Raw genomic sequence first — 21,731 nt, forward strand, 5'->3', positions numbered from 1 at the left:
TTGAGGGGCATCCCGAGCTAAATCAGTATACATTCACTATAATTCAGTTCACAGGACATCATAATAGAAAAGATTGCACTTAGTAGTAGAGTGCAAACCTCTGCCAACCCATATGCAACTGTCAAGGTATTACCACCTTAGATATGAGATCATTTTACCCTTGATTACCTTGTTCTTTGACCCAAAAGAATCCTACTGATCATTCCAACAAATCTTACGTAAATCCACATATCTGTTCTTGATGTTGACCTTGATCTTTTCAACCTAAAAGTTAATTATCTCTTTGGGGAAGTGTTTTTGTCATTCCCACCAAGTTTAGTGAAAATCCACCCATCCATGTCATTTGATGGCAGTGACATCATGAATGGCAAAGGATGACATCACTTAATCTACTTTTGCACAAGGAATGTAATGCATGAATCATTCCTGAGATATAGATTGTGATTTTGACCTTGATTGTGACCTTTGACATTTTCAACCCAAGAATGTATTTCATCTTATCATTCCCTCATACTTTGATGACAATCCGGCCACCCGTTTTAAGGTTATTTTAACAGAAAAACGCCATCCAACTATGTTATAACGTTTCATAATCACCACTATTAATGTCTCTCGTACAAATAGCTATGACATTTAGAGAATTTAATTCAAAACAAAATCAGGGTCCCAGGTGCAAAATAAATTTAAATGGGGGTCCATGGCCTAATGAGTGTCTGAGGGTCTGTGAGACCCCCTGCTTTATGCTGCGTTCACATGGGCAGATACAAAGATACAGTCTACCATTCATTTTCAATGGAAGGCAGCGACATGAAGATACAAAGCAACCAACGTTTGTAGCTGCTACAAAGCCACAAATTCAGGTTGAGCTGGGTTCAACTTCCAGATACAAAACTACAACTGTAGCTCCAACGACGGACGCACGCTCGATGACATCAACGACCGTGTTGAGCAACACAGATACAAAGTGACACAGCGACAAATATGAGGTGTATTTTTGTATCTGTCCGTGTGAACGCAGCATAAGACCAGGGATGGGCAACAATGTCTCTCATGTAAGTACATCACATGCAACAGTGTTGTGTAATTATAACATAACTGATTACATTTGTATGATACATTTTTCTTTTACATTGGCTACAGGCTACATTGTAAAGTGCAATTAGGAAAGCGATATGCAGTATAAATGCAGTCTTACTTTATTTTCTGCTAGCTAGAATTAAAACATGAGCTGTAATTCAGGGTGGTTGTCAAAGTGGGGGTCTGGGGACCCCCAGGGAGTTCCAGGGGGTCCCCAGCCAAATGATTGATAGTTAAGAATAGGAACAAATGGACCCTTGTGTGTCTGTAACTATGAGAGCGTACAAATGGAACCAAATGGACCTGTTAAGGTCCATTTGGTTCCATTGGTACGCTCTCAGAGTTCAATTAACACTGATGATAGTGATACTACTATAGTATAGATTGGGGTCCCAGAGATCAAAATGGTATTAATAAGGGTACGTGGCCTAATGCATATCAAACTGGGGGTCCTTGAAATTAAAAGGTTTCAGAATTACAGCAGTACTTCCATAAAAGTCTCTTATGGGGGTCCTTGGCATACGTTTTCAAATGGGGGTCCGCAGGCTAATATATGTCAATTTGGGGGTCCTTGACATGAACATTTTTGAGAACCACTGCTGTAATTGACTTGTGTCATGAACTATGTGCCTGCAAAGGAAAGGAAATGCTTTGAGAGTTCAACTCATCGACAATTTATTGAACTGTGTGCCTGCAAAGGAAAGGAAATGCTTTGAGAGTTCAACTCATCAACAATTTATTGAAGACAATAATCAGTACAACAATATCTAATTATTATATTATCATACAATTACTACAATATATACAAATTCATCATTTGATAAACTATTTATAAAAACCAAACAGAAGCAGTAGCTAACACTTCAATATAAATATAAAAACAGCTGTCGAAAAAAATTACTCCTATATATAAACTAGTGTAGTACCCGTTAGCGGCAGCGGATACCATGTACTGAGACGTCAGTACCCCTTATCAAAGTACTTTACTTTGAGGCCAGTCTATTATGTCAGTCATGTATATGATACACCAACTTGGAAGAGTTCTGGGATCTCCATATGGGCAAAAAGGGATAGACACACAGCGAGATAACTAGTCCATACCCGTCCGGGCATATGAGCACCCAAAGTATGTGCAGAGTTTGGGTTATGCGCTGTGCACAGACAGTATATCAGGGATGGAAAGTGACTTTGTACTTGGTACCTGCAGCAGTTCCAACACACACGCAAGCGCGCGTCCCATCACGGACCCACAGAGAACACACACAAACACCCGCTCAGGGGCGTGCGTGTGCGACCCGTCGCGAACACACACACGGGCGGACACGTCGCTCCCACAACCTGGATTTACACACACACACACACACACACACACACACACACACACAGACACACACAGACACAAACGCACACACACACACACACACACACACACGGCTGGGCCCGTCGCTCCCACAACCTGGATTAGAACATTGGGATGTGTTTTTGTAGTAGTTGTGAAAATAATGTCGTCCTGTCCATGCGTTGTTGTGGTGTACTTAAGTGAACAGAGCGCATCGAGTGTAGTCCCTGCCCAGTCCATGGCCAGCAGCAGTAAATTGAGCACATGCGCAGTACGGTAGTGTTGGGCAGCAGTCATCCCATAGCTTGCAGGGCTGTAACCTCCCATAGCCCAAACTCCGAATCTCCGGTGTTGACATAAAAACGCTAATAAACAGCTTACATTTTGGGAAAGTTAAAAACGGGCGTCGTTATTTGGTGCATATGATAATAGACAATGGCCGTGTGCAAATTCAGATCAATTGCTCTAGCCATTGAGGAGAACCGGGCAGGACAGGCAGGTTTTCTGTCCACAGAGGTTTCCTGTCCACAGAGGTTTCCTTAATTATATGTAGGATAATAGATGTCATTTAAGTTTTTCTTCTTTCTACATCAGTCATCTCCTTTGCTCTGAAGCCGCTTTTGTACTTGGTCCTCGTTTTAAACTCGTTTTTCAGAGCTGATGACTGGTCCAGGCCTGTCGTCCCGTGACATTCGGAAGAGGTAGCGGCTGGCGGACTGGAGGTTCCATTGGTACTTGGAGAGGATTCGCACGCAGTCTTCTCTGGAACACAAGCTCAGAGAGTACAGCTGTGCCAGCTGAGAGAGAGAGACAAAGAGCAGGACATAAAAACGTCAATTGACAAGGCCAAAACTCTTGAAGCAAATGCCAAATCTTTTGTCCATTAAGCGTGTTACCAAACCCAACTGAAAAACAAACAGGTGAGCACGTAATGTTATCTTTTTTAATTAGTCAACTGATGGTCGAACCTTTAGCTGTTGTTCGGCTCTCATTGGGTTCCAGTCATTGCGGCGAAGAGCACCATGGGCTTCCTCAATGGTCACCCCATGCACCGCCTCCATAACCTGCCGAGGTAGCAGAGAAGCTGGGTCATTCACCCTGAAAGTAAGTACTTGTATTTAAAGTATAGGACAAAATGAATAATTCCATACCTTCGAGATGAGAGCGTCCTTCGTTTGCTGCACTTGAGGCGAATACCTTTCTTTCTCCCTTTCTCGGACTCTCTCCCTCTCTCGATCCCTTCCGTCTTTGTTGTCTGGTTGATCGTCCAGCTGTGGGGTCGATCGGGCCATGTGAGCCATCTTAGCCAGATTGCTGCCACCGTTGCCCGGCTGAGGTTGGACCTGGGGCTGTGGTGGTTGCGACTGGGGGACCGTCTGTGGAGGAGGAGGAGGCCACGACGAGCCCTGGAGGACCGGATGCACCGTGGGCCTGCGATCTCGGACCATAACTAGAGGCCTGGGGCGCTTGAAGGCAGGGGGTGGAGGCCGCGGAGGGGCCGCGATGCTGGCCTCGCTGAACCTACGGGTGTCCTGTTGCACTACCATGCTGCGGGCCACCATCACGTTAGGGGTGGGTCTACCCTGCAGCTCTTCTACTCTGACGCCGCCACCTGCTGGATCGTTATTCCGGGACCCGCCCAGCACGGATTCTAGGCTGCGAGTCATAGCTGTATAATAACAGAGAGAGACTCACTTAACCACATGAACCCTAGCATTCTGGCATCCATAGTAGGTTGACATTCGGTACAAACCACGGAATGCTATGGAAAATGGCCAGCACTAATGTGAAGTATAACTTGAGTCATAACCAATGTGCTAAACAAGTCAGACCACCAGTATGTTGCTTACTTTAAAAGCAGTAGTTAAGTGACAAAAGGAAAACATGTAGAACAGATACAACAAGCAGCCCTTATTGGTGTTTGAATAGTATCAAATGCATCTTGTTCAACAGTACATCTGCATAGCCTACAGTAACAACATGTAGAATAGATACAACAAGCAGACCCTTGTTGGTATTTGAATAGCATCAAATGCATCTTGTTCAACAGTACATCTGCGCATAGTCTACAGTATATTGCAGCTCTTACCTGCCATTTTCTGGAGATTGGAGCCCTCCTTTTCCCTGCTGGCCAGGGGAGTCCTCCAGTTTCCACTACTGTGAATGAGGTCATAATAGTAAACACACAGGAAGTATACTGACTTGACAGAAGATCAAAAGTTCAATGCCTGGATTATAGTTGAAGTAATGGCCTGAATAAATTATATTGAGAGGGCCGTAAGTGTGAGTTCCAAAATTGTCAAAGCTTTACATAATACCAGCTGTATGTCTTCAACCAGAAAGCTTTCTTTAGGTTATGAGTACTGGGTTTATTCATACTTTGAATTTGTCAAAACACCTGCAGCTAACTGATCTGATATAAGTCTCACTGACGTTTCGATACGCTCCGGCGTGCCCCAGTTGCGCTCAGGCCGTATGTCTCCATGTCCGGCGTGGTGCAGACTGCCCTTCAGGGGGGCAGAGATGTGGGATGAGACAGAGAGAGGAGCTGGAGTGGGGTTGGGGGCAGTATTGCTGGGGGCAGAGATACTATATGGTGCAGCAAGGCTGGCAGGAAACCAGCCCACCGCCAGAGTCCTCTGGTTCTGTCCCCTCCACTCGCTCAGCTCCAGCCTGCACAGATAAATAAATCAAGCGTCAAATGAATACAAATACCCAGTTTTCTTACTGTGCGCTGATATTGTTTGTTCGATATTTGTATTTTTGGTGCTCTGATCTACAGCATGTGGCCTCATGCCTACGGTCGCATCACATCAGTGTCTATATCTCAGAGACTCCCTATTGTGTATTATTGCTTAACCCCATGAACCCTAGCGTCCCTATTCTGGGGGTGACCATTCGGCGAAAATAACAGTTCTACAAGCTCACAACGCTGTGGACTCAGTGGACCTACGGTACTAATTACATTATCAGACAAAATAGCTATCAGGTCTTTAGTTTGAGAATTCTGGTAAACTACCAGCCCTAGCCAACTACCTCGCTATCAAAACAAGCACCGTCATCACCTCAAGTCTTTAACATTAATCCCATGTACTTGAGTGCCACCAGCTTGCTATCTGGCATATTCCATATGAAAATAAATGCCCCAGTTTGCTAAAATATGGGTACAATCTAAATGTATACTGTCTCGTGGCTCTACAATACACTACAAGAAGTAGATTAGACCGGCGCGCCATGCAAGTCATGAACGATGCAAGTTGGAAATACCCGTTGTGCAATACCATTGTTATCCGTCAGCTCCACGTGCATCACGTCACCCAGAACTATGAGTCAAATGAGGGCTGGAATCCAACTTTGAGAATGGAACATTTTAAGGCCTGTTACTGAGCTAAATAATAGACCGTTGTTTCCATAGGTTTTTCTTTCTATTATTCTCTCTCTCTTATTTCTGTGTCTCTCTCTCTCACCCATGGTCTATGATGGTCACCAGGTCATTGGCCTGCAGTGTAAGTTTCCTGGGTTCTGCAAAGTCTCTCGTTGTTTGCACCTCCATTGGCTGAGCCTGAGGAGATAGTGTGAATATACAGATTTAGTGAATACAAATAATTTGTATAGTTACGTACAGCTATATATAGTATAATGGACAGTGTGTGGAGGGCATTATATACGTAAGTAATTAATGCATTACTTACGTATATAATGTTAGGTGATAACATTACTTTTGTTAGTAATAGCAGTAGTAACAAAGTCATAATGCAATAATTTTACAAATAGGTTAATATTATTACTGTACATTAATGCATTACTTTTAGAAAATGTTACATTTTTAAGATTCCAACAAATTCATGGTCACTAATGAGGAAGCAGTTTAGCACCACTCACTGTTTAGACTTATTATGGACAAAATATGGACCCCAAAAAGATAGAGGGCGCTGCAGCTTCTGAGTTTGTGTGTCATCATGACATTTTGAAAGGGTATTTAACTGACATTGTAGGCTGCTAAAATATCAGTTAAATACCAATAACATTATTGTGCCAGTTTGCTATTCCATTTAGCCTCCCTTCTTCCTTTTAATATTATGCCTAGTCCTGTTGCATATAATTCAAGGCTGTTTTGTGAAAGTAACACAACAGTAACTTAACTATATAGTATAACAGACTAGTTGGCACAGAATGTATTGTAATATTGTAACATACATTTCTAATTTAAAATTACAGTAATCCAATATGTACTATATTAAAAGTAACTTCCCCAATACTTATAATGGATGCATGAACATTATCACTAACTAGTACTAATGCACAAGTCACTTCAGATTCTATGTTACCAAAGTCTTACAGACAAAAGAATGTTTGCAATCCCCCCAAAACAGTTTAGATCCAGTGAGGGTTCATCCTATTGTCTTTGCTGATAAGTACAGGTGCCAGCGTTGTCCCTCCATGTTGACTGACCTCTGCTACCAGTGAAGTGAGTTGACTGAGGGTGGGTCTGTCTACGGGGTTGCAGGCCCAGCACTTCCTCATCACAGTGTACAGTTCCTGAGGGCAGTCTGGAGGCCTTTCTAGCCGTTCGCCCTCTCGCTCCACACGCCACAGGATCTGGTTAAGCAAAGAGGAGAGGATTGAGCCAAGAGACAATAACATTGTGAAAACAGAACATGCTATAACCACGAAGTGGTAGGTGAAGACTTCAATTCAAAATAAAATGACACAGATCGGTAGACACCAGTACAAACAGAGACAGCACCACTACTAACAACAAAAGAACTGGAGTGTCAAGTATAGATAGGTATCTGTGTTCACAGCCATCTACTTTGCTGGGAGACCTGATGAGGTTTACTGCTATGTAATAGCGCTTCTCATCTTCTGTGACAAATCTCGAAGCTCTTCACAAATATGTGCCTATGCTATGGTAAAAGACAATACATAAAAGAAAAGCATAAAAGGGGTAGAAAGAAATATACCACTATAAAAAGGTTAACAGAAGGCTAGCCAGTAAAAGGTAAAAAGCTTTTTAAGAAAAAACTACATTCAACAATAGACATTCTTTAATAAATAAGAATAGAATAAAATTAAGTACGGAACAAACACAATGTTGAGGCTCCCCATGGAATAATGAATTCCTGCTCTGTGTTTGACACAATGCACAGCATTGCTCTGAATAGAAATGGCCATTGTAAACATTTAGCTCTTTGGTGTGTCATTATTGTGTTGCTGCAGATACACACCTGTCTGCCAGACAGGCCAAGCCAGGGCTCTTCGCAGTAGGTAAACATCTCCCACAGGGTGACACCAAACATCCACACGTCAGAGAGGTGGGAGAAGGATCCCACACGTAAGCTCTCTGGGGCACACCTAGATGAGGAGGAGATGGATGAGACAATGGGACAGACGAAGATTAACCACATGGACCCTATTGGAGAACTGTTTCGAGGCTAACCCGGTCAAAGTCATTTGAGATGGACTGAGTTCAACTACAGTACATGAGGCCTCCTCATATGCAAACTGTACCAGCTCAGTGACCTGATTAGAGTGTCCACCCTGAGATTGGGAGGTCGGGGTTAGATTCCCCGGCCGGGTCATACCAAAGACTATAAAATGGGACCCAATGACTCCTTGCTTGGCACTAGGTATCAAGGGTTGGATTGGGGGTAAGTCCCTACGACATAGTAGCGTCATGTCCAGGGGATGTACTTGTACATGAAGCCGCCTCACGCTACAGAAACAGGAGATAGGCTCCTGCCCTATGGGCCACATGGCTTACTATGCAAACTGTAATTACCAGGACAAATCTAAATCTTGACCATAATTGTTCCAGGTAGATTTATACAGTGCTATCCTCTTCTCTACAACTCTCACCATGCGAATGGGATCCGTCTGTGTGCACTCATAACGTAGTGGTCCGTATCCAGGGTCAGGCCCCTCATCAGGCCAAAGTCACCAATCTTGACCAAGTCTTTGGACGCCAGCAGGACGTTTCTGGCAGCCAGGTCCCTGTGGATGAATCTCCGCCCCTCGAGGTAAGCCATGCCTGCGGCAATCTGCGTGGCAAAGAGCCAGAGGCGAACCAGCGGGTACTCATAGTGTCGAGAGCGCAGGGTGTCGTACAGTGAGCCCAACATGGCCAACTCTGTTACCTAGGGGAAGGAAAGACATTTTATGGTAAATGGACTGCATTTATATAGTCTCTGCACCTTTCTAGGCTTTATGGCCATTCAAAGTACTTTACAATGTATTTCACATTCAAACACATTCACACACACCAACAGCACAGGAAACCATGCAAGGCACCGACCTGGTGCTAATTGGGAGCAGTTAGGGATTCAGGCCACTCAAGCCAGACTATCTTTTCCACAATCTTTGAATGCTACAAAGGGTCTGTAATTTGTCCCAGTAAAAAAATGAGAACAGAAAACTGTCATCTGCTCCTCAGACCGGAAGGGTATTAGACAAATCACGAGTGTTCACAAAAATGTATTTATTTACACGACGAAACAGGTGTGGAAGTGAGGAAATGACGTGACATCCGCTTAATTTTGTTTTCGTATAGTACTACAGACGTAGTGGGAGCCAACACCTCTGTTTTGAGAGCCTAAGGATTCAGTGTCTTGACACTTTGACATGCAGCCAGGAAGAACTGGGGCTCATTCTGGCTCCCAGACCCACCCTACCTGCTGAGCCACTGCTGCCCCATGTTATGAATGCCACTCCAAACTGCTGCTATTTGATAAATATCCATAGACCATAACATATTGGCTCGTTATTGCTTCCATTATGAAGTAAAAGTCCCCTCCCACTAAACTACACAAATCACTTCTCCTAATGTAACTCAATGTCCACAATCTCCTGCTATGATTCAATAGAGTGAATAATGGAATTGGTGATGGGGAAAATGGAAGTCAATTACTGAGCCAAAGAAAAACAAGACATGGAGTCTAATAATGGCATGGCCTGCCTGTCCAGTCTTTAGCTATCGATATTAAGTTACTATGTGTGTCATTTTGAGAAAAAAGCAGCACAAATCACAATACGCTGTTCAGTGTCAAAGCTGCACTGCACAGGCTGGCTGATTGTGGGCATGTCGACTAGAGTGGTGACGTATCCTTTACCCAAATGGAAATAGAAATGGAAAACCTTTATAAATACTTCACCAATTAGTGAGTAGTATAAAGTATAAAAATGCTTCACAAGAACTAAGAGAACTTCTGGGCTCTGACAGATTCTAACCAATGACGTCTTCCGTGCCCACATTTTGAGAATCCGAGCCAATCTGACTTCCATTATAAGTGATTGAAAGTAAAAAGTTAAATATTTCAAAATGTATAGAACATCTGAACAAGAATAAGTGGGATTCTACGATCGCCTAGTGACAGTGTGCACAAGACATTTGGCGCTGATCGGTCAAGTGGTTTGTGAGAATAGACAGACAGACTCATAGGCCTTGTTCAGACTGGCAGCCCAAATCTCTTTTCCCATCCAGATTAGAGTCAGAATTGGTTTCATGCAGTCTGAACAAGGCTAAGGAATGTGAAAAAAAATCATAAATCAGTTTCCATGTGTTTTTTTGCTGTTCAGACTGCATAAAAGCAATACGACTCCAATCTGGATAGGCTATAAATCAGATTTGGGCTGGATTTGGGTTGCCAGTCTGAAGGCCCTGTTCACCGATCTGATTCCAATCTGGATAGGCCACAAATCTGATTTGGGCTGCCATTCTGAACAGGGCCTTAGACGGGTACCCCTTTCAAAGGCACACTGTAAAAAAGGATCTGGCCTCATGATGCTACATGTAGAACTACTCTGTAAAAACATTACCATCTTGAGTGGCTGTGTGAGCACGACGCCGTGGAGGCGGATGATGTTGGGGTGATCCAGTGACTGCATCGTGGTCACTTCTTGGAGGAAGTCTGTCAGTGTCTCTGTGTGTTTTGATAAACTGGTCCTCAGTGACTTTACCGCTACGTGCAACTGAAAAGAGAAAGAGGAATAGGGAGTTACTAGAGGAGTGGTCGTCAACCATTTTCATGTCAAGGACTCCCAAAGTCATATGTCATATGTTTTTGGCTGCGGACCCTCGTCTGAAAATATTTTGTGCCGGGGACCTCCATAACAGAAGATTGGTCAAGATATGTACATTTTTAGAAAATAGCAGCTTTGAAATGTGAGCTTGTAGATCGGTTAAATACTGTAGGTCTCAAGTGTTTAAATTGTTCCTGATTTCGCTGCAGACCCCCTGGAACCCCCTCAAGGACCCCTGGGGGTCCCCAGACCCCACTTTGAGAACTACTGATATAGTGGAGTGGAAAGAATGTAGGGGTGAATGTACTGTAGCAGAGTATTGCCTGCAGCCCAGAATCGATAGTTGCAGCCCTAACCTGACCATCATCATCAAATATGTAGGATGAAGTCCCTTACCACTCTCCCTGTAGGGGTGTGCCACTCTCCCCTCTTAACCACTCCAAAGGAACCAGAGCCCAGCTTCTCTCCAAGGATCAGCTCACTGTCTTGGATGAGAGACGGTAAAGCTGGGGCTCCAGTCTCCTGGCACTGTCCTGGAGCCACGCCGGTCCACTGGTCACCCCCCTCTGGACCACCTCGAACACCAACCACCTGTGCACACGAATGAATGAAATAACTTTGTTCTAATGGAATGAAGATGGAACATTTAGAACATGTGTGAAAAGTATATTGTACCTTGGCCATCCAGGACCGTGGCCGCATGTTTATCTTATAGCGTTTCAGGGCATCCCATAATCTTCTTTGTGCTGGGTGGCATGGACAGAAGAGATGCGGGTTATATATTGAATGTGACGTTTGAGTCTGGTTTAATAGAAACCAGACAATGAAAAATAAATCATCTGAGCTTTTTATCTTAAATTATTCATCGTTATTAACAATTTACTAACATTACATTACATTACAGTCATTTAGCAGACGCTTTTATCCAAAGCGACTTACAATAAGTGTATTCAACATAGGTAGGGAACGAAAACTACTAATCACCAGAAGTCTTTAGTGCATTTTCTGCAAAAAAAAGCAACCAAGAGTATACCTAACTATATTCACTGAGCTGTATTTGACCCTGCATGCCTCAGGGGAAATCCAGATGACATCACCGGGATGGCAAATACTAACCATTCTAAATTATAAAAAACAGAGCCTATAAGCACATAACGCATTGCTTTTATTACCCTTCCAAGCCAAATGACCTTGTACAATTTTCATTTTTTTTCATTTTATGCATACTTAAAGGGACACTTTATTCCTGAAACTAGACTGAATCCATAGCTTTGTGAACCTACTGTAAACCTCATAGCAATTACAGCATTGATGAAAAGCGTGTGGTTGACTAACCAGGTTTGCTGATGCCGATGTGCTCCAGGTCAGCTTCTTTGACGTAGTCGAAGTGTTCAATGCGGGTGATGTTGAGGCCATCCCTGACGCGCAGGTAGAACCTCTCCAACTGGACTTCAGCCAGGAGCTTGTAGAGCCACTGAGTGTCCTGGTCCATCACCATGACCGTCCGTGCCAGGCACTGCCACTCTGGTTTCAAAAGGGCAAAGCTGACCATAAGGGTTTATCTGTGTACGGGCTGATTTGTTATGTTTCACACAGCAAAATCCTCAGCATGTTCATTTAACTCTGCAAGTGTGTCCGAGTCCAGTTTAAGTATTTACAATTTGTTTACAGCTATGAGAAAATAGCTCAGCTGAGCAGTAAGAGCAAAAGTCGCTAATATCAGCACTAGTAAAGATATAAAATTACAATATAAAGCACACTATATATATAGCCTATCCAGTACAGTATATAAATATATTAAAATGAGGATTTGTGTATAAAAGTAAAATTGAGAAGTGTATACTGAGTATTGCACATTGGGTAAGCACAGTATCAGTCCTGCTACAAAAGCAGCAGTCATGTTTGATAGTGTAACTAACTATATTTACACAGTCCTTGTTGTGTCATGTGGAAGCAGAGAATGGCCCTTGTTGTGTTGTGATAATGATGTATAATGAGTTTGTATCCTGCTGGAAGAAGGGCGTGCTGTGAAATTCAAACAGGCAATTAACTTACTTTATGTGCCGATTCAAGTTTATTGTATCAAGGTCCTAAGAATAGCACCATTCACACTGACTAAAAATTGAAATATGGTGAAAAAAAATACTATTTCCTGTTTCCCTTGTTTTTATAAGAATTGTACACCAACACTCTCAGAATTAAATGATCACTTCACAGATGTTACTGTGTAGTTACAGTACATAGCCTACATTAGATGGGATGCAATAGTGGAAAGGGGTGAAAGATGATAGGAAAAACAAAGCATTAAGGAAACAAAGGAAGAGAGAGGAACAGATGGCTGTCGGGGAAGGCGGTTGGGCAAGGAAAAGGAAGAGTTTGAAGTTTTTCCTCAAAGTCCAATGACAGAAGCTCCTGTTTTGAAGCTGTGCAAAGATGATCTTACTTCAGTCTATATGCTTTTCCAGGGAATCCTATGAAGCAGTGTCACAAACGCAGACATGGAAATGCTACCGTGTCAACAGTACAGGGGTGCTCTACCAGTCCAACCTGATCTTTTTCGCACGGTAATTATGTAACAGTATCTCTACAAAAAAACGACTAGATGCTCAATTGCAACGATACTGAAGACGCACTGTGTGGAAATTGCTTTAGGAAACATCAGGAATTACTCTCTGGCATGGTCACGTTCACTTGCACAACAGCCCTCTAGTTACTTCAATATTTTAATTTAAAGTAATCACACCAACACAATACTCACATCTACTGAGGTTATCCTATAAGCCCAGAGTGCAGCAGTAAGAGCAAAAGCTTGTAGTATTAATTTCCATTGATTATGAACGTTAAAAAAATGTAAGAGTAAAATGTATCAATAGCCATAAATCCTTGCTTGAAAGCAGGGAAATATTCTTGGGAACTGCAATAAAGTAGCCTCCCTGCGTGTTATCAGTTGGTTTACAGTGGAGGGCATGACTCAGTGGAGGCCTTAGCATTCCTGTGTCAACTACCCTGGAAACCCCTGGCACTTTTTAACAAATGACTGACTTTATATACTGGGTTATAAGAATTACAGTGTGCCTGCATTGAATGCCTTCCTGTGAGGTGAATGGCATGCTATGAAACATTCACACAGGACACGAGGACAGGCAAATTGCCTGACACTCTTAATAACTAAAAATGAATGGAAGGGGACTAGCCTGGGCATGCATAAGATGTATTTTGTTTAAATACTTTTACTGCGACAACTCCCAAACACACCCAAATATAATTCATGGCAGATTATTTCTAAAAAGGCCACTATGCAGCAAACAATGAGGTCAGTTTTGTCATGCCTGCACTGAGAGAATCCTCTCTCTCTCCAAGTCAATGTTTAACCAACACAGCTACTGAATAATCCTCAGTCAACTGCAATGTGTGTGGACTTCTATGTTGAATCTAGTATCTATGGTTAATCACATACAAAGCATGCATTACATTTACTAACTACAGTATGCTCTGATCAGGCATGATATCATTAGAAAAGCCTTCAAATTGATCAACATCAATTGTAGGCAAACAGTGCCATAGGCTAGGCATTTGATAATGGTTTAGGAATCTTTGTTTACATTTACAGGAGGCCATAGTTGCTTCCTATGGGCAGTGAACCCAATATCAAATCGAAATGTAACCAGCGGTGTAAAGTAACTGAGTACAACTGAGTACATTTACGTAGTAGTAGTACTGTACTTAAGTACAATTTTGAGGGTTTATTTTTTACGTTAGTGGAGTATTTCCAATTTTCAATACTTTTTACTACTACTCCACTACATCTCTGAGGAAAATATTGTACTTTTACTCCACTACAATTATTTGAAACCTTTAGTTACTTTTTAGATTTGTATTACTAAATATACATTAACCACTTAAGCTCTATATATATTTCGGCTATTTGAAAATAGCCTATCTACAAGCTCACAACGAGCTTGTAGATCTGCTATTTTCAAAAGATTTGTATACATTTTGAGAACTTGAAATGGGACATTCTGCATAATGACTACTTTTACTTTTGGTACATAAAGTATATTTGGATGACAATACTTTTGTACTTTTACTAAGTAAATTCTGAATACCAGACTTTTACTGGTAACGAAGTATTTCTACATTGTGGTATTGATATTTTTACTCAAGTAAAATAAGAACCAATGACATATTTCACCACTCAATGGATTAACAACAGAATCATGTAACTGTGTCAGTCTAATCTTTGTCAAGGGTGTGCCTCTCAAACAATACTGCAAGGAATTATTTCACCAGTAAACCATTAACAAGCAGTGGTGAAAAAGTATGTTTTTAAACTTAAGTAAAAGTATCAATACTGCAATGTAGAAGTACTCCGTTACAAGTGAAAGTCCGGAACTAAAAATGTACTTGAGTAAAGTACAAAAGTATTGGTATCAAAATGTACTTTAAGTACCAAAAGTAGAAAATACTCATTATGCAGAATGTTCCATTTCACAAGTTTCCAAATGTGTAAAATGTCAAAATAATCTTTTTAAAATACCAGATCTAGATAAAATAGTAGATCTGCTATTTTGAAGTGGTTAATGTATGTTTTGTAATAATAATCAAAATCTACAAAGTAACAACTGTACATTTTTCAAATACTTGTAGTGGAGTATACTTGTAGTGGAGTAGAAGTAAAAGTACTGAACATTGGATATACTCCAGTAAAGTAAAAAATACCTCAAAATTGTAATTAAGTACAGTACTTGAGTAAATGTACTTAGTTACTTGACACCACTGCATGCCATGCAACTGTGAAAGATTGAGCCGCAACCGCAGACGAAAATAAACTAAAAGCCAGGCGTAATTTCGATCACACACGATAAGTTGAACTTGAAAAAGTAACGTAGTATAGCTGTGTGTGTCTCAACCAAAGTCCAGTCACAATAGATAAGGACGGGATAACATTACCTTCCGTTAACAGAAATAACCAGTGTTGTGGAGATTGACAGGCAGTTCCTTAAACATCAGGACAACAACAGGACATAATCCATATTGCCATCAGATCACCAGCGAAATAGGCTTTTTTTTCTCTCCCCCAAATCACAACACGCTTCAGAGTTTAGCGTCTTGAAATCCTCATTTTGCGTATAGGGACTAATGGTTATAGTTTTCGGCAATCTTGTTAAACGATTGCCCTTTTCTTTTGGTGAGTCACAACAAAAGTAATCCTTTCTGAGATCTACCTGTGTGTTTCAGCTGCTCAGCTCCACCCCCTGCTTCCCGTCTCCGCCCCTTCCTGAGTCCCACCTGACCTACCCCCCAGTTCAGGTACAACTGTAACTTATCCAAACAACAGACAGGCTTGCTTGAATGCTTGTTGCTAAATAGGCCTATTGACAGCATAGACTGTATAAATGAAGATTGACAGTGGTGGAAAAAGTACTCAAATTCTTTACTTAAGTAAAAGTACCAATACTGCAATATAAAAATACTCTGTTACAAGTAAAAGTCCAGAATAAAAAATGTACTTGAGTAAAAGTACAAAAGTATTGGCATCAAAATGTACCAAAAGTATCAAAAGTAAAAGTACAAAAATATTTGAAAATAGCAGATCTACAATATGCGACGCGTTGTGAGCTTGTAGATCGGCTATTTTCAAATAGCCTAGGTATAAAATAGGGCTAAAGTGGTTAATGTATGTTTCATTATATCATAGTTTATATCTGAAAAGTAACTAAAGTTTACAAGTATATATAGTGGAGTAAAAGTACAATATTTGCCTCTGAGATGTAGTGGAGTAGAAGTAAAAGTATTGTAAATTGCAAATACTCAAGTACAAATACCTCAACATTTTACTTAAGTACAGTACTTAAGTGGTCATCAACCCCCCCCCCCCCAACCTCTTCTCTTTTTCTTTTGTATTTCTTATGTCTCATACCAGTAGCCTGTAAGCTGATTGTATGACTTTCTGTATAGTAGTGTATATCTGTCTGTCTCTTATAGCCTATGTCATCATGATTTGTGTGCGTGGGAACTCATTTTAAACAAGCTCAGTGCTTTACGAGTTATCCAATTTAGTAGACCTTGTATTGTGAATTGTACTTCTATGTACTGTTTCTCATGTCTTACTAAATATGCGACGCGTTGTGAGCTTGTAGATCGGCTATTTTCAAATAGCCTAGGTATAAAATAGGGCTAAAGTGGTTAATGTATGTTTCATTATATCATAGTTTATATCTGAAAAGTAACTAAAGTTTACAAGTATATATAGTGGAGTAAAAGTACAATATTTGCCTCTGAGATGTAGTGGAGTAGAAGTAAAAGTATTGTAAATTGCAAATACTCAAGTACAAATACCTCAACATTTTACTTAAGTACAGTACTTAAGTGGTCATCAACCCCCCCCCCCCAACCTCTTCTCTTTTTCTTTTGTATTTCTTATGTCTCATACCAGTAGCCTGTAAGCTGATTGTATGACTTTCTGTATAGTAGTGTATATCTGTCTGTCTCTTATAGCCTATGTCATCATGATTTGTGTGCGTGGGAACTCATTTTAAACAAGCTCAGTGCTTTACGAGTTATCCAATTTAGTAGACCTTGTATTGTGAATTGTACTTCTATGTACTGTTTCTCATGTCTTACTAAATAAAGTACATCAATCAATATGTCCGTAGGCCTACATGGACATATGTACATGGTTTTTACATAGGATTATAATTGTTTTGATCGTAACGCAATTACTGAATGTCAGTCTCCAGGTTTTCTTCAGAATATGCATGACACTGACTGATTCACTATGACAATATGACTTATTAGGAGTCCACTAGTAGACTGACAGACAGACTTTTTAGACTGTTCAAGGACTCCCATAACTCTGAGAGTGTACAAATGTAACCAAATGGACCCGTATTTGGTTCCATTTGTGCACTCTCAGAGTTACAGACCTGTATTGGTCCATTTGGATCACCTTCAAGGAACCCCGAAGGTCCCTCGACCACTGCATTATACAGTATATTAGGGCTAGCTCTTTGTGTGTTTCTGATAATATTATTGTAAAAAAAAGAATTGGACAGAAATGTGCACCACAAGCCGGCATGGTGATGACCCCTGCCTCAGAGTCACCCATCAACTGCTACTGCATTCATTGTTTTTATGAAGTAGAATTATGAAATTGCATACAAGCAGCGACGGTCATGTTAAAATAGGCTAGGCCTACAGTACTTTAAGGCTGTATCAACAGGGTATGATCGTCCCTCTTGCGTACAGTGACAGTGTAGGCCTACTCTACAGCTACTGTACACATGCTTGACTTAAGTTGTTAGACGAAACTTGCCAGGGGCTAAGCATGAGCCAAAGAAACTCGAGTGACTCTCCCACTCTCCTCCAGCCAGGCCTGCTGCTGTCAAACTAGTCCGGCAGGATTTTTGCCTCTCACGTGACGTGGGCTGCCATTTGAATGTAAATGCAGCAGTACAGTGGAGCCCGCCTCCTTGCACCTTGCACTTCCTGGTACAGTAGGCAAATTGAGAAACTCCTCTCTCTGGATTTCTCAACAGAGGGAAAGGGAATGTTCATTCAAAGTGTAGCTCTGGTCCATAGCCTGAAGGAGCTCTCCTTCAGGCTATGGCCCACAGCTATATTGATCCCTGGAGGGACAATCTGATGCAACATACAGGATAGGTACAGAATCAAGAACCAAACCAAAGAAAAATTACAAAAATGAAATAAAGGGGCCCTTAGTAGACTGCAAATCTCCACCAGGAGGCATACCCTACCTCTCTCCTTCTTTGTCTGTGGGAATGTGAAGACAGGGGGTTGTGCACGAGTAAAAAGGCATAGGGAAAATGGCAGTGGTGGAAAGTACTCAAGTAGTGCAATTTTAATGTTTTACTTCACTGGAGTAATTCCAATTTTCAATAATTGTACTTACTCCACTACATCTCAGAGGCAAATATTGTACTTTTAGTCCACTATAATTATTTGAAAACTCTAGTTGCTTTGTACATTTAGATTATTACTCCAAAACCACTTCAGACCTATTTATATTTTGGCAATTTGAAAATAGCCAATCTACAAGCTCACAACGTGCCTCTCTGCTGCGCGCTGAGTGCATAATGAGTACTTTTACATTTGGTACTTTAAGTACAATTTGATGCAGGAAGGGATAGGCCTAAAGGACCCATTACATCCTTCGAGTGCAACCAGCAAGGTAGTGTGGTGTGGCATCAAACATGATGTTTAGCTCCTCTATAGCTCCGATGTCAGTCAAATCTGCACGACTCGTTTCCGTTAATCAGTGTTCTGTGTTTGCCTATAGTTCCAGACAGCATCACTGTCATGCCCTAACCCTGTGTGTGTGTGTGTGTGTGTGTGTGTGTGTGTGTGTGTGTGTGTGTGTGTGTGTGTGTGTGTGTGTGTGTGTGTGTGTGTGTGTGTGTGTGTGTGTGTGTGTTTCGGTGTGTGTGTGCACGCGCGCGCGCGCGTGCTTGCGTTCACGTGTGTTGAGGGTTCTATACTGGCCCCTCATGCATTCCAATGTGTGGTTGAATGGATGTTGCGTTCGCCGTTCATTCATATATTGTATATGAAAACCGTCTGTGTGATAAGTTTTTATCACATGAGAGATCATGTGTAGCAATTCCAGTGAGTTTTGGTTAAAGTATGTTGAAGGAGTATTAAAAATGGTGGAAAAAGTGGGCTATTATAACACCACCATGGGGTCGATATGTAAAATATTTATTGTCAAATTGTATTATTATACAGTATACACAACGTTCTTGTGCATAATAGTATACACAACAACCTAAGCTGTTGACGTCATGGTACGTCATACGTCATGAATGATCTGTATATAGGCCCCAGACCTCATTGCATGGCGTTCAAACAACGGAAGCAGTCGAATAAGATAGACTAATCAATAGAGTTATGTGAATGTACAGGAATTAGATCATGCCTACTGAGCACAAAACAGTCAAAGAGGCACAGGAGTTGGAGAATAAGGCGCAGGAGGAGGAAATGCTGGAAGAGCAGAGACTGAAACATTTGGTAGACAATTTAGACGAGCGGGAGAAGGCGTTGATGGAGATGATAATGAAGCTTGTGGAGGTGGAGAAGAGAACGCTGGAAGAGGAGGAGGAGAGACTGAAGGCATGGGAAGACAATTTAGATGAGTGGGATATGGCGTTAAGGGAGATGGCAATGAAGCTTACGGTGAGGGAGGAAGTTGTGAAGAGGGAGGAGAAAATACTCAAGCTCAAGAAGATCATTGAACAGGAAGGTCGCAGAGAGAGAATAATGGGAGTTCCACGGGGTCCACCAATCCATGCACAGAAACATAGCTTTACCTTTGGCTCCAAACAGGATGCGGGCCAGGAGGAGGGGAAGTCAGCGTTGGCTGACAGCCCTGAACCTGTGGGAAAGCCTGAAACTGTGCAACTGAAAGCAGACCCCACCTCTCTCCCTGCCTGCACCGCTGCTGGCTTCTACGCACTGACACCCTGTTCAGAGACAGGGGTCCCTGCTGTCGAGGTCAAGTCTACGGTGGCTGAAAGTCCTAAACCCTCAGTGGATTTCATGAAGCCTGCAGCCCTGCAACTGAAAACAAACCCCACTACTGTCCCTGCCCCCACCACTACATTCTATGAACAGACACCCCGTTCAGAGCCAGAGGTTCAAACAGAATCTAGAGCGCCTGCCAGTCCTGAACCCTCAGTGGAGTCCAACGAAGAGGCAGTGCCTGCTATCAGTAAGCCAAAATTACCGTCAGTTCTTAAGCTCAAGAAAATCTTTGAACAGGCGGATCCAAGAGAGAGAATAATGGTAGTTCCCTGGGGCCCGCCAACCCAAGCACAGAAACCTAGCTTTGGCTTAAGACAGGGTGCAGGCCAGGAGGAGGAGTCTGCAGCGACTGCCAGCCCTGAACCCTCAGCTGAGGTCCAGAAGGCGGTGAAGCCTGCAGTCATGCAGCTGAAAGAAGACCCCACGCCTGTCACCACCACCACCACCACCACTGCTTTCTACAAACCAATACCATGTTCAGAGCTAGGGGTCCCAGCGGTCAAATCTGCAGTGGCTGCCAGCCCTGAACCCTCGGTGGAGGCCAAGGAACAGGCGAAGCCTGCTGTTGTGAAGACAAAATTACTGTCAGTCCTTAATCTCAAGAAGATGTTTGAACAGGAGGATCCCAGAGATAGAATAATGGGAGTTCCACGAGGGGCACCAACCCATGCACAGAAACCTAGCTTTGGCTCTGGACAGGGTGCAGGCCAGGAGGAGGAGTCTGCAGCGACTACCACAAAGCCTGCAGCTGTGCAGCCTAAATCCGACCTCATCAATGTCACTGCTCCCACAGCTGCTGCCGTCTACGGACCGGCATCCTATTCAGAGCCAGGAGACCCAGCGGCTGGGGAAGAGTCTGCTGTGGCTGCCAGTTCTGAACCCTTGGTGGATTCAGAGACGCCAGAGAAGCCTGCAGCTGTGGAACTGAAAGCAGACCCCACCCCTGTCACCATCCCCGTTGCTGCTGCCTTCTATGAAGACATGACACCTTGTTCAGAGCCAGGGATCCCAGCGATTGAGGATGAGTCTGCAGCAGCTACCAGTCCTGAACCCTCTACAGAGTCTAAGAAGGCTGTGAAGCCCGCAGCCGTGCAGCTTAAAGTAGATACCCTCTACAAAGAGACACTGTATACAGAGCCAGTGGTCCCAGTGGACGAGGACGAGTGTGCAGTGGCTGCCACTCCTGAGCCCTTGGAGTCCAAGAAAGCAGCGAAGTTTGAAGCCGTGCAGATGAAAGCAGACCCTGCCCCTGTCACCTGGTGCAGCTGTCACCAGGTGACACCTAGTGCAGCTGCCTTTTACGAACTGACACCTTGTTCAGAGCCACGGGTCCCAGTGGTCGAGGAAGAGTCTTCGCCGGCTGCCAGTCCTGAACCCTTAGCGGAGTCCGAGAAGGCCACAAAGCCTGCAGCCATGCAGCTGAAATCTGACCTCATCAATGTCACCGCCCCCACAGCTGCTGCCGTCTACGGAACGACACCCTGTTCAGAGCCAGGAGACCCAGCGGCTGGGGAAGAGTCTGCAGTGGCTGCCTGTCCTGAACCCTTGCTGGATTCTGAGAAGCCAGTGAAGCCTGCAGCTGTGGAGCTGAAAGCAGACCCCACCCCTGTCACCACCCCCATTGCTGCTGCCTTCTACGAAGAAATGACACCCCGTTCAGAGCCAGGGGTCCCAGCGGTTGAGGATGAGTCTGCAGCAGCTGCCAGTCCTGATCCCTCCGGGGAGTCTGAGAAGGCTGTGATGACCGCAGCCGTGC

General features: G+C 43.0%; 1 protein-coding gene across 2 annotated transcripts; it reads right to left on the minus strand.

The window, feature by feature from the left end:
• Positions 1 to 1,788: 1,788 nt before the first annotated feature.
• Positions 1,789 to 15,633, minus strand: tnk1 (tyrosine kinase, non-receptor, 1). Of its 2 annotated transcripts, XR_013934640.1 has the most exons (15): positions 15,386 to 15,633; positions 11,771 to 11,959; positions 11,111 to 11,181; positions 10,832 to 11,026; positions 10,232 to 10,384; positions 8,276 to 8,553; positions 7,645 to 7,771; positions 6,869 to 7,015; positions 5,884 to 5,978; positions 4,850 to 5,089; positions 4,506 to 4,573; positions 3,568 to 4,085; positions 3,385 to 3,480; positions 2,452 to 3,213; positions 1,789 to 2,415 (listed from the first exon to the last, which is right to left on the minus strand). XR_013934640.1 is itself a non-coding variant. In XM_080451978.1 (14 exons), exons 2-14 carry the CDS (start codon positions 11,931 to 11,933, stop codon positions 3,055 to 3,057), a joined length of 2,310 nt encoding a protein of 769 aa, XP_080308104.1. In that variant the 5' UTR covers positions 11,934 to 11,959; positions 15,386 to 15,633; the 3' UTR covers positions 1,789 to 3,054. The 2 variants fall into 2 exon arrangements, 1 of the variants encoding a protein (XP_080308104.1); XM_080451978.1 differs by having other exon boundaries at positions 1,789 to 3,213.
• Positions 15,634 to 21,731: the final 6,098 nt, after the last annotated feature.

This window comes from Gymnoscopelus braueri (assembly GCF_963280865.1).
Source record: "Gymnoscopelus braueri genome assembly, chromosome: 15".
Taxonomy (NCBI): Eukaryota; Metazoa; Chordata; class Actinopteri; order Myctophiformes; family Myctophidae; genus Gymnoscopelus; species Gymnoscopelus braueri.